The 13,013-nt window shown below is 43.5% G+C and overlaps 1 protein-coding gene across 2 annotated transcripts in view; it reads left to right on the plus strand.

Annotated features, from left to right (window-relative positions):
- Positions 1-13,013, plus strand: part of PTPRG (protein tyrosine phosphatase, receptor type G) — a 374,849-nt gene that overhangs the window by 189,742 nt on the left and 172,094 nt on the right. For both annotated transcript variants that reach the window (XM_046899760.1, NM_001397431.1), the window contains one exon: positions 12,667-12,846. In XM_046899760.1, the coding sequence (XP_046755716.1) occupies positions 12,667-12,846 (180 nt within the window). The remainder of the gene's footprint in view (positions 1-12,666; positions 12,847-13,013) is intronic.

Genomic DNA, 13,013 nt, shown 5'->3' on the forward strand with positions numbered 1-13,013 from the left:
CTCCTGTAAGCTACCATGAGAAGGCAAAATGCAGAGTGGACTGGAAGCTTATGACCTGGCCTTAGTAGATTGAAACTTGGAGAGCAATTAAATGCTGAAACAGCCTTTAAAAAACAAAACCTCAAATAGTGATTTCTGAAGTCCTGATTCCTTCAACACTGAATAGTTTTTTGAAAGGTGTGAGAACTGTTTTTAAGGCTCTGTGGAGAGGTAACTTTTTAAAGTAATGACTCAGGCTCATCATGTCAGTATGTGCTATCCAACTGTTTCTTCTGGCATGAAAATCTGTTACTTGCTATAAGTACTGGAAAACTAAACAAAACCTGAGATTCCATCCTCTGGAATACAGCAAGTTTTGACAGCCTTTTGGAGATGTTCTTAAGATTTTCCTTGATAGAGTAGACCTGAGTAACTCAGAGATACAGGTAGCTCTTGAGTACAGTAGCTCCTTTTTGCTGGAAATTGGAAATAACAGACGCTGGTTTCCATTCTGTACGTTAATATTCCTGTCAAGCAAATAGAAATGCTGTTTGAGGAATACCTAGATTGTAACTGAATAAGGATTTAAGGCTCAGGGTAGGGTTAAAGAATGTGTATAAACTATATGGCCTAGAAAAAGACTGGCTCTGTTGGAGGTGGAGCGTGTGGTTCTGCTTAGCAGGTGAACTGAAAATGATGGATATGACAGGAGCTATATTTAAATGAGCTGTTGAAAGCAGTGTAAGAATAGAGGAAAATGATATACACAAATCACAGTGAATTCTGTCCTCCGCAGATCTAATTCCTCTGTCACAAGCACAAATTGTTGCAACAGAACATGAGGAACTAACTTCTGTGACCGAGAGAGTAGAAACCACGGTCTGGGGCTGGCAAAGGCACATGCCTTGTGGTGCATGAAAGGAGGAAGAACAAAATAAATGTCTTCTGGACTAAACTGAGCAGAAGAAAAGTTTTATTTTCCAGGACTTCGGAAGGATTTTTCCTTGTGTCAAAGGAAACTTAAAGATCACAATTTCCCCTGCTTTAGGTCAATGCATTTGTAGAACTTCTGAGCAGGAATTTGTCAGAAAAGGTCAAAGTTGTGGTTAATAATGCTGTGAATGGGTCTTTATCCTAGCCAAGTTCCTGCTTCTTCTCAAGTATTTTTATGTGCGCTTTGGAGATTTGGATACTTTTGGTTTAAAGGAAGGACTGGGTCCGTGCAGAGTGAATGACACATTGTTTTGTAGGATACTGTCCAGACCACACTGGCGTGGCATGAGGATCGCATGCTTCCAGTCTCTGGTACAGAGCAAATATTAAGGTTATTGAGTGACAGTTCAGAGCATGTTCCAATCAGAGGAACATCCCACAAAGTCTGTGGTATCTCTGTATTCTCAAAGTCAGTGCCAGAGCTGTTGCTTTGGGCAGAGGCTGCCTTCTGCGTTTCATCCCGCTGGGCACTGTGCTGGGGCAGCGCTGTGTTCTGTTATGGCAGTTCATGCCTTGACCTTCCGTCCTGCAAAGAACCTCACAAGAACCTCACAAGTAACTTCACTCCAGTTTTACTCTTGATGTTACTGAGATTACTCGAATATTTCAAGTCCTGTTCCTGAGCAGAGTCATTTAGGTGAGGTGTTTAATAAATTGCACGTTGTTATTCACGTTGTTATTCAGGGAGATTTCACCGTCTTTACACTGTAGGCTTACAACAGCAAAATCCGTCTCTTTATTTCATGTAGAAGTGGAAATGCATTGTTCTTCTGTACTTGCAGACACCAGCAGCCTCAGTAGTGCTGCACTGAAGTGATTCTCCTCTTTGTTTTGTTTCCTGTTGCCCCCTTTTTTTCTCCTGTACCTTATGGATCTCCTGTCTGTCCTTGTTATGTGACGCCTTCCCAAGGACTGATCAGGTTGATCTCCACGCTCATCCTTTCAGTGATCGCCTTTTACAGCCTGCCAGTTTTAATCCCTAAAGAAGCTTCCTACACGTTGAACAAAATTGGTGGAAGTGATATATTTCCTCAGCACTTGAGAAGTTGCTGTTGGTGCGGGCGGCGTGCTGCATGTTAGTGCTGTATCAGAAAGAGCAGCATTTCTCCTAAGTAGTGCTTTGTTATAAAGTTCATTTGACTGAAAATATTTTGCATGCTTAACTACCTGCTGGTGAATTTTTCTATGCCAAGTAATGTGTCAGGAGCTAGCGGAGCATAGTAAGTTAATTACTTGTGTGCACACTGTGAAGGAAAAGCAAACAGCAAGGCACTAGTGATACGAAGAATGAGACTTCATTTCAGTCGCCAGAGATTGTGTTGTTAATGAATCCGCTCAATCAGCAGGGAATTGGTAATGTAGATAAGACCAGGTATGGCTGTGTACTGATAGGAAGATTAGTCTCTCAACCAAAACATTGCTTTTAGTGAGGGTTTGCTAATATTAAATAGTTTTTCAAAAGCACCGGTGAGATAGAATAACAGCCTGAATAATTATGGCTGTCTTGAAAAGACACGATGATGATGATCTCCTAATGTGCTCTGCAAACACCATATAAATCCAATATCTTACAGATTTCACAGCTAAGTGATGCACTCCAAATTCCATTTTATGGCATGTGTCACCATGGGCTGTCCAAGTGCTGCTGTGAGTACAAAGTGCAGGCTTGGGCTGAACGGGGCAGGGAGCGCTGCACGGGGGCTGGGAGCATCCTGGGGCAGAGAGCAGTGGGTGATGGGACAGGTGGGGAAAAGCCATCCTGGTGACAAAGCCTTTGGGTGACCTTCCCTAAAGGGATGCTGTCTGGTCATGCAGTGCTGGAGGAAAGCACGCTTATCCCAGTTATTCAACATAACATATGGGAAATGGTGGGTACAGAACAAAGATGAGAAGAAATGGTAATAAACTGTTCTCTGCCGTAGCAGGCAGCCCTGCTGCTGTACGTAGAGTACCTCGAGCTGGATGTTAGGGCTGCTTATTGTCTTCATATTTATTCTCACTCCTGATGCTCTTAAATTAATGGTAGAAACATAGACTGAATGTTAATGGTGGCTGAGGGCAGGGTTCATGATGTGTTGTTAAGTAAAAGCTGGCTATCTCCCAGAACCTCTCCCGAGAGCTGTTTTACTGGTGCATATTAGTGAAAGGGACAGCTGGATTGGGAAGTCTCTTCTAAAAGGGATGCCATTAACGACTTGGTTGGTCGAAGGTTGATTTTCACCCAGGAAGAAAAAAAGGAAGGATGTTTGTCAAAGCATAATGAATGATTTCAGGGGCTGCAGCGCTGCCTGTGATACAATTAAACAGTGCAGTCCTCCTGCAGCAGCCGTCCTTGGGTCAGGCAGGGACCTACAGGGGATACTGGAAAGCCAAAGGTGACATGTCTTTCAGCAGTGGATAATTTTACCTTCCTGACTTTATTAGGACTTTTTTTTTATGTGTGAATTTTAAACTAGAACCAAGGCAACAAGTGGAAATCATTTCAGTAGCAGGTTTCTTTTGAAATCAAGAGTACTTCCACTCCACCAGTGCCTCTGGATAGGCTTTATTGATACCAGCCCTCCCTCCCTTTATACCCTTTCTATATTGTTCTGTGCTCTCTGTGGGTGTTTTATTAACCAGCATCCTGCAAAAGTTCAATAAAAATATACAGTTCTTTTCCTCGCTTTCCTCCTTCTGTATTTTTTTTTCGTGCTGGCTCTCAGAGACAGAGCTCTGGGGAAGGCTCCTTTGGTTGGTTAGGAGGAACAGATGGGAATCAAGAAAAGGTACTTTCTGTTCCCATACCCACCTAAATTGGAGGTAATTAAGTTACAGTGAGGCATCATTTACGTTAGCAGTTTCGTCGGTGAGATCAAGGCTATTAAGGGTACATGTGAGAAGTAGTAGGATTTCAAGTATGTGATGCTTTGAGAAAGTAATTGGAACTGCATCTTTCCCAAGTGCAATGCAGGCAGCCTGGTGCTGGGCTCTGCAGCAGGACTGTTGAGTCTCACACAGTTACTGTGCTTTTTTTGCTTATTTTGTTCTAATCTCTGCAGCTCTTCCCAAGTTTTGGGCAATCCTTGCTTTGATGAGACAGGTGAACTTCTACCTTTTTAAGGGAAAGGAATGAAGTGGAGCGTGTTGCTCCTGGTGGTAGGAAGGAGCCAGAGAAGCAAGATGGGAATTTGAGATTTCCTGACTTAAATGTCACAGCTTATTACTGTCACTGTCATTCAGCATCCATCTCCTGAGCCTTTGGGCTCGGCAGCACCAAAGCATTGATGTTTGAGTGGGGCCTAAGTCAGGCTCTCACACCAGCCATGATCCCTGGCTTTAAGAAAACTTGCTGTCGGGAAGAGGTTCCTTAGCCCACTGTGGCTGTGCTGAGTGCTCCTCGTGCCTCACTCCTGCAGCCCAAGGTCTGCCTGCAAGGGGGGATGCACTGCACAGCACAGCACAGCAAGCCACCTGCTGGGGCCCTTCACCTGCTGGCAGGGGATGCTGCAGTGAGCTCCACACCAAATCTGAGTCCTCTTTGTCTTTCCTCAAATTCTTCTTGAAGCTCCCCATCACACAGCTCTAGGGTGGGGAAGGTTCCTGCCCAGTGTCTTCCTCTTGTTTCCTCTAGTTTATTTTCGCAGAGCTTTTTCCATGCCATGCTTTCTTCTTCGAGTAGCCCGGATGGGACCATGACTTACATTAACATTAGATGTGCTTGTGTTCATTCTTGATCCGTTTAATTCCATGAAACACCAGGCTTATTTTGCCTTTTATCTCTTGCTATTTGGAAGAGCTGGCAGCATTTCCTTCCTGTCCCATAGGAAGGCTGATTTCCGTTGGGAAGTAGGACATGTGCTGCTGGGTTTTCCAGCTAAGAAGGGGAGAAGAAGCAAGGTTGTTACACAGCAGGTTCAAGCAGCCCAGGAGGAATGTATGCTTTGAAGCCTGAGGTGCTGTGCAGTGGGCTGCTGCCCCTCACCTTACATTGATCAGCTGCAAGGTTTTGAGGCAGGAGCTGTACGTTACATGGAAGAGTGGGGCCCTTCCTTCCTGCCATTCTGGGGTACTGCAGCAATACAAGCATTTCTGCTGTCAGTGATCATCACACAGCTATTGCTCTGTGGAGGGAAAGGAGCACAGAGAGGTGTGATCTGTCTGAGGCACCCACTGCAGAAGCGTGGCCTCCCCCCAGCAACACCAACTGCTGTCGTGGAGCAGCTGCATGATTCGGAATGCATCTTCGTTCAGGGGTTTCCATTAGGATTTATACATCTTTAGATTATATTTACTAAAAAAATCTGTTTTTATGTCCATCCCTAGCCTTCTTGGGGTTTGACTCAACTAGTGTAGGGACAGGGGAAAGTTAATTTACAATGTCTTCATATAAATTAATCTTCTGTTTTCTCCTTATACCGTTAGTTATCACCTCGTTTATTACACGCGTCTCAGGGGTGAGCAGCTTTAAAAAGGCCGCAGACAGTTATGAAATGAATGGTGTGAGATGTCAGATACATTTATTAAAAATGAAAATGAGGAAAAACAGAGGGTGTAGATGTATATTGACTCAGTCACTTGCCACCAGCAGGCACCCCCTATACCAGAGCTTATCCTCCCGCTCCGGGACTTCTACATATTAATTTCATTGATATTGCTATGCTCTGTGCTATAACGTAAACATTTGTGAAATGTAACTTACGGAACTCAGCAGCTCATTAGCAGTGTCTGTCAAGGGTTTGTTATCCAGCACCCGTTAAAAAACCCCAAACTATTTTGCCAGCACAGCTGAACTTCGTACCACTTCCACTTTTGTGTGGAGGGAAATTATTCACATCACAAATGCAAACCTTAACGTCTGTGGAAGAATCTTGCTTTAGTCGTTACACTTTCTCCAGTTGATTGGGAGCTTCCTGCACCATTTGTTGTAAGGTCCTGGGGTTTCCTGCTGCTGGGCCTTCATCATATGCTGTGCCGCTGGCAGGTTGAGAGGGATGGTGGGAGCTTCATGCAACATTCATAGCAGCCTCGCTTTGCTGGGGAACAAAGTTAGGATCCAGAAAATGTGTATATGTATGTGTGGAGGTGTGTGCGAAAAGCCCAGTGTGACTGTGTGATACAGGTGTTCACATACGTGCTGAGGAATGCAAGGGTTTTGAAACACTAAAACTGTTTGCCAAAGATAATTAAGGGTTAGAAGGTTTAATTAAAGAATCCAGCAATAACTGGAGCATCTGTGGGCATTTAGAAGAACGCACACCTCTCTCTCTTTGGGTTTTAGAGCTGCAGACATTATAGGGCAGTTTATTTTAGGAGCATGGTTTAAAGCCTTTCTTTTTCTTTGCATCTGCCACATTTTGGCAGTGAGACAGTATCACTGATACAATCCGTTCTGAAGATGAGCTTTGCTTTCAAAGCCCGTGGCTGGACGTTCCTGTAGGTGTGGTGGCACCGGTGCAGAAAGCAGAAGCGGGGCTGGAGCTTCTGATGTTGCTGCTAGCGATTGCTCAAAGGTTATCTAAATCCAAACCCCTTTTGTTCTGTCTTCCTGCATTTGTGTATGTTCCAACAACTGCCGGTTAAGATATCCCTTATCAGAAATTGTTCTTGGAGAAAATTTTTCGGTTTCTTTCAGCTCTCCAAAATCCTGTCCTTGGCTGCTTGCAGCTCTGCCCTGCCTTGCGCGCTCCGTCCTGTGCTGCGTTTGCAGGCTGGATGATGCTTACACCTGTCTGGGCCTCAGCGAGCTCCTCAGGACCTTGCTCTCTGAATTCAGGCTCATTTTTCAAGCAGTAATTGGAATTTTCTGCAAGCACGAGTGTCTGGTGTTAAACAGAGTGATGACAGAGAGTAATAAAATGAAAACCCCTTTTCCCTCAGGGTAGGAAATCCTGAAATCTTTGTTCAAAACAGCACTGTGAACTCTAACTACGTGCTCTTCCACCATCTCTTTGAGTTTGGTACACCATCATTTTACAGCAACTTTTCCCCTTAATAGAATGATTCAGCAGCTTGATTGCTTTCTCTGCAATGTGAAGGCCCCTGGAAGATGCCCCTGATTTTTATACCTTTACCCCTGCAGCCTCATGGTAAGTTACTCAGCAGGAGCCCAGTCAGTCATTCAAATAATTATTTCCTTCTTTATATCTATATGCTGCCTATAGGCTTCATCCTGCAGGATTCTCTTTATTTCTTCCTCCTCAGAGGAAGCTGGAGGTCAGGGCATGAGGGGAGGCTGCTCTGTCTATGCTGTGTCTGCAAGGTGGGTGCACCTGCCTTGGTCCCCGCCAGTTATTTCTGAATGGCAAAAATAATGAGGAAGACTTGGTTTATGGCATCAAGTAACACTTTTCATCTTTAGAGGTTCACATTCTTAGCATTGCTGAGTTGGTTGGGCAGGTCACTGCCATACAAGGAGTTACCAAGCCACTGCTTAGTGCATCTTCTGCTCTTTTTTGGATGAGCTTCCAAACATCCCGCGTCCTTCTGAGCCAGCAAGAAGAGAGCACTGCTACTTCATGTGAAATCCAGGCGTGCTGCCCACAGTGTAGCTCCTGTCTCCATATGAGGGTGACTTCTGTCGGCATTGGAAATAGCAGTGTGTGAGGGAGCAGCGTGAGCCACCCACAGGTGGGGCAGTAAGGACAAAGTAGGGCCAGAAGTGAGGATAGAAATAAGCCTTTCTGCCGTGCTGTTTTCATTACGGTTCTCTGCATATCTGCCTTGCAGGTAACTGCTGATGAATGATCTCATGCGTTAAGCTGATGGGATAGGATGCCCTCATGAAGTTACAAAGCTAATTTGTCTTAATCACAGAAGTGTGAGGGATTTGGGTTGCTTTGCAGTGATGGCTACCATTTTCATTCAGACATAAGGAGTTTAAAGGTATCAAATACATTTGTCTGATATAATTTTGTTTTTTAAGGAAGATCAGTTTTAAAAAACCCAAAATCAAAGAAGACAAGACCAGCTCTTTTCATGCTAGACGTGAAGTTTAAAGCCACATTGTTGTGAAAGGGTTAAAATTAAGTAAAATTAAGGAAAATAAGTGTTTGTTTTTCTGCCTTTTTCCAAGCTTGGGAATGAATGATCCAAATCAGATTACCCATAAATAGCTAATGTCTGTCAAACTGCATCTGGGTGTTGATATCTGTTACACATCAGTCTGCATCCATATAGCTGATCCATTAACTGGAAGTGATTTAAAATCAAGAAACTGCCAGGGGTTATGATAAGAGATCGTTTAAACAAAAGATTTGTGGAGGAAAAAAATATATAAGTTTTTGTAAAAGCTTTAATTAGATTTTGGTATAAAACATTATTTTAATGGGTTTTCTTTAATGAAGACCGCTCATTGTTTAGGTTGTACCGCAACAGGAAGGAAAAAAGGAATCTTGGATTCTATTTAAAGAGCAGCCTGTGAATTAAAAAGCTATTAAAGATTCTGCAGTCATTTAGGGAAAGATTTTGCATGAGAAAAGATTGCTGAATGCCAGGGAGCGTCGTGTTGCTTTGGACGCGGCTGGGCGATAACATCTCCGTGTTGTTAGCAGCACACCCAGCTCTGGGATGGGCACGGCCGTGTCCACCTCTGTTGCACGTCGTCCCCACGTCGCAGTGGGAGCACATGTTGTGTGTTAACGCTGCTGAGGTCTCATCTCTTGTTTGGGTTTTGAAAACTGAGTTATTTGTCAACTCTCCAAAGGTCGATTCAAATTCATTCCAAATTTTATTTGATTAAAGCCATCGCGCTCGCGGTTGGAAGAATGAAATGCAAACAGCCGTAAGTTACTCTGTCTCAGATGGGTAACTGTCACGCGCGGAACAAAAGGGCTTTTTTGCTAGGTTTAAGTGAGACAGAGTCTTTATTTAGTGTCATGTTTTAATTTATTTATTTAAAAGCATTTATTTAAAGTTCTAAAAAACAAAGAATTCAATAAAGCAAGACAGGTGCGACTGCAAATGATTAATGATATAATTCTCGGTACTTTATAAAGTGTCCAACACTGAGGAGATTTATACAGTGCAGAATGGCAATTGTGCTTTGATGGAAGGAATAGGTAATCAATACCTGCAAGCTTAGAAAAAGTGTTCTATTTCCTCCTCTAATGATATAGGGTTTTTTGCAAGGCAAGGATGTCTGGAGCATGAGACACTTGGAAGAAGAATTAATTTGAAATCTGTAGTGGAAGATCAGTTTCAATTAAAACTGCACTTGAATGTCCGTGAAAAAAAGCAGGCAGTTAGGCTTAAGCTTGATGGCTACCAGCAAGTAAATGAATCCCACTGCACTCTTCCTGATTAAGTTTTGTTGCGCTTATTTTCTCTGGGTAGGAGATAGAGTTTTTTTACTTTGGTTTCAAACTCAAAACTAAAAATGTCCTTCTTTCCTGCCTCTCCAGCCCTGCCTCATCCCACTAATTGTCAGAGCTGGGCTGCTGAGGTTGTGGCCTCTATTTCTGCCTGCAATCTCTGCCATGGCGGTGTGGGTCATATTGCATGTAATGCTTTGCATATCAAAAAGTTCTGAAAGAAATTAATGAAAAATGCGGCCGTTTATACATCCTGTGCTGATTTTAACTAGCAGGTCTTGAACCTCTGAATCAGAGCTTAGCCTTGTGGCTGTAATTTGGGTTGTCAGGACTTGGAGTCACAGCTACAGTGCTTGGTTGGGGTTCTGAATTGCTGAATTTCATTGCATTTGATTTTCCTTTAGTAATGCAGCACCAGTATGGAAACATTTTATGCATGGAAACGAATGCTATCACATGAGGACAGCAGATAGCACGAGGCTTTTTGGGGTAAATCATAGATTTAGAACCAAGTGAAGCTACTGTATTTATAGAAAGAGATGTGTTGCTGTATTAAACTAATTCCAACAAGTTAACTTGGAAAAAGAAGACAGTGTGTTCTGGTTTTTTTTGTTGTTTTTTTTTTTAAGTGATACAAAGATTGGAAAAAGAACTGGAAAAAGAAGAGGATGTGTTTGTTGAGTTTTTTTTAAGTGATACAAAGACATAAAAGCTTTTAGAAGTCAGTGCTGGGAAAAACTACATTTGAGCGAGAGTCAGTGCAGGTACCTGAGTCACTTGAGGTTTTAACTCGCTGTGGTGCTTTGGTTGCTTGTTTACCCTTATGGTTTATTTTATTCATTTTGACAAGACAGTTTTCACTGCAAATTGGTTGAGAGCTGGCTACACTTTAGAGAGAAAAAAAAAACCTTTGTGACAAAATGCATGGAGGTAACCCTGCAATCCCTGTTAAAATAAGTTGGCTTATTCAAAATTACAATCTCCCCATTGACTGAAGGGTCACCGAAATGCTTACAGGAATGTGAGTGCACAGCTTCCTTTGAAAGCACAGCTGAAACCGCTGCGATAGCCTCTGTGAGCAGAGTGCCTTTGAAAAGCTCACCCTATGTTTATAGCAAAGCCAAAAATGAGAGCTGGCAGGTTTGATGATTTTGGGCGCTGCTGAACATTTTAAAGCAAACTCCTAAATTTCGTGGAATAAATGCATGGTTGTATGGAAAGTAAATCTGAATTGCCAGTTAATTCACTGCAAAACAATTGCTAAGAGCATTCTGATTCAGGAAAAAAAAAATGACTACAAGTGGAACGCATTTACTTTTCCCCATGTAGAGCTTTTAATAATTTTGTTCTCCTTAGTTGCAGTACACTGGGAAATTAACTGAAAGTGGCTTTTGCTGACAATACAAGTTGAAAAATGAGATAAATGAAACTGGGCTTTTTTTAACCTGGGCAAATGATGTGAGTGATTTTTAAAGGGTGTTGCAATTTTGCTTAATTGTAGTTGAAAATAAAACACTTTCATGTCATTTTGGTTCCCGTTCAGCATTTGCACGTGATGAGTACTGCACAGTGTCTTGGTACTGATTGAGTGTCCTGCAGCAGCATAGGGGAAAGTGGGAAAAGTCATCTCACACCCAGACACACATTGGAACCCTGCGCCAATGGAGCTGCCCTTCACAGGCACTGGGGTTGGATGGCACTAATTGAGATTGCATGTTTCTCAGATGCTGGGGTAGTAAATGGTGCATCGTTTGCTGCTGCGTGCCTGTTGAGCAGACGTGCTGACTGGGTAGCTCAGAGGGGCACAGCAGGTGTAGCATCTGAAGGCCTGGCGGAGCAGGGGTCAGCCCTGCCCTGTAACTTGGCTGTAGTGGATGAGGGAAACCTCTTCCCTCCCATCATCAATTTCCCTGTCTTTGCATGAGAATAATGGAGCCCTGCTGCAAAGCTCTTCAAGTGAGGAGTGCTTTGCAGGAACCCTGTGCTGTTATTTCAGGAGCTTAAACTGCTGTTTGCACTCCCAGGAACATAATCTCTTAGTCTCTGTTAATACAGTTTAGGAGTTGGAGCGGGAGGTCATAAGGAAAATGTGAAATTCACTGGAGATCCTCCTCTGTGTGCGGAGGTTCCTGGTGTTGTATTGCATCTGGAGCTGGTGTGTGCTGGGAACGGCAAGGTCTTTGTCTGAAACCTTTTCCTTCCATTTGTTATTTTCATTGACCATTCTTGTTGGAGTGCTGTAGAATGGGCAGAGCGAGTGCGGGTGGTGGCAGGCAGCTTCTGCAGGCTGAGCAGTGCGTGGTGCCGCTGCCTCTCGCAGCACCGTGCCACTCTGATGGATCACTGCCTTCCTTCCATGGCAGCGGGGCCAGGGCAATCCCACTGCAAAGCTTAGCTGAACAGCTGGGGGTTACGGATCGAGTTGGGGGTTAGGGACCAAGATTAACACACCAAGAAGTGATCTGGGGCAGGTGAAAGCTCCAGAACAGAGGTAGGAACTCCGCACCTCCTGTCCCCTGTGAGTTGGGTGCGCACATGTGACAACAGCCACTTCAGAAACCACTTCGAAACACTTCAGTGCATGGTGCTGAGTGCATCAGGACCCGCCATACATCTGGTGTGTGCAGATGGAGAGAGGCTGCTCTGACATTGCTCCTTGGAGCTGCAGCTCTTCCCTTGTTGACCTCTATGGCAGCCAGTGATGGGCTCGCCAGTACAGATGCACAGATTGCTTTTCAGAACCTAAACTCCTCCCAGCTAATAAGTAAAACAGAAAACTTGTGTAAGAGGAGCACCAGAAAGTTACAGCATTTTCCTGGCAGGTCACTTCCTCCAAGAGACGTCTTTTTTTCCTTTGCTCTTTTCTTCAAATTTACTAATAGCCCATTTGCTTTAATTCTTTATTTTCATTTTTTTCTGGCTTCAAAACCTCCTGAAGAAATGAGATCATTAATAAAGATCATATTATCTAATTAGAGCATTGTAGAAGAGCAAGTTAATGCCTAGCTGATACACTGTGTATCTCTTCTAAGAAGGTAAATACATACTCATATATCATGGGTGAAGCTTTAGGAAAGTTGCTGTAAAGCCGTGCTAATTCGTAACATACGCATGAGAGGAACTTGGGAATTGCAGACAGTTTTATAGAATAGTTATTAAAAAAGAAACAAAAAGCAAAAAACAGAGGGATTGTTTGTTACTGCCAGAGGCAAAGTTGGAGTGCTGCATGAAGCTAATGGCTTTTGATCTCTTCATAAGTTCACAAGTCTTAACCTCGTTCAGATGCACGAAGTGTAGCAGCAGTGATGTTACCTGGGGAGCCTAACAATTCATCCTCTTATTTAATCATTACCCAGAATTAAGGAGCCACTGGAATCTTAATTGGATTTGTATTTGTTAACAGGTACCTATGGTCCCGAGCACTGGGTTACTTCCAGCGAGAAGTGCGGGGGGTCCCACCAGTCTCCCATAGACATCGTGGACCATCAGGCTCATGTTGGAGATGAGTATCAAGAACTGCAGCTCGATGGTTTTGACAATGAATCTTCTAACAAGACTTGGATGAAAAACACAGGAAAAACGGGTATGTTCTCTTCTGTTTGTCTCCACAGCCTGCCTGCAGTCAATTAAAAATTCAAGCCATGTTCCTCCCTCCTCCTCTTTCATTGTTCTGTTGTTTGGGGTTTGCTTTTTTTAAAAAAATATAATTTTCCAGCAGCTGCCTCCTATCCCTGCCTTCGCATTCTGTGC

The sequence above is a fragment of the Gallus gallus genome, chromosome 12, assembly GCF_016699485.2.
Source record: "Gallus gallus isolate bGalGal1 chromosome 12, bGalGal1.mat.broiler.GRCg7b, whole genome shotgun sequence".
NCBI classification, from domain to species: Eukaryota; Metazoa; Chordata; class Aves; order Galliformes; family Phasianidae; genus Gallus; species Gallus gallus.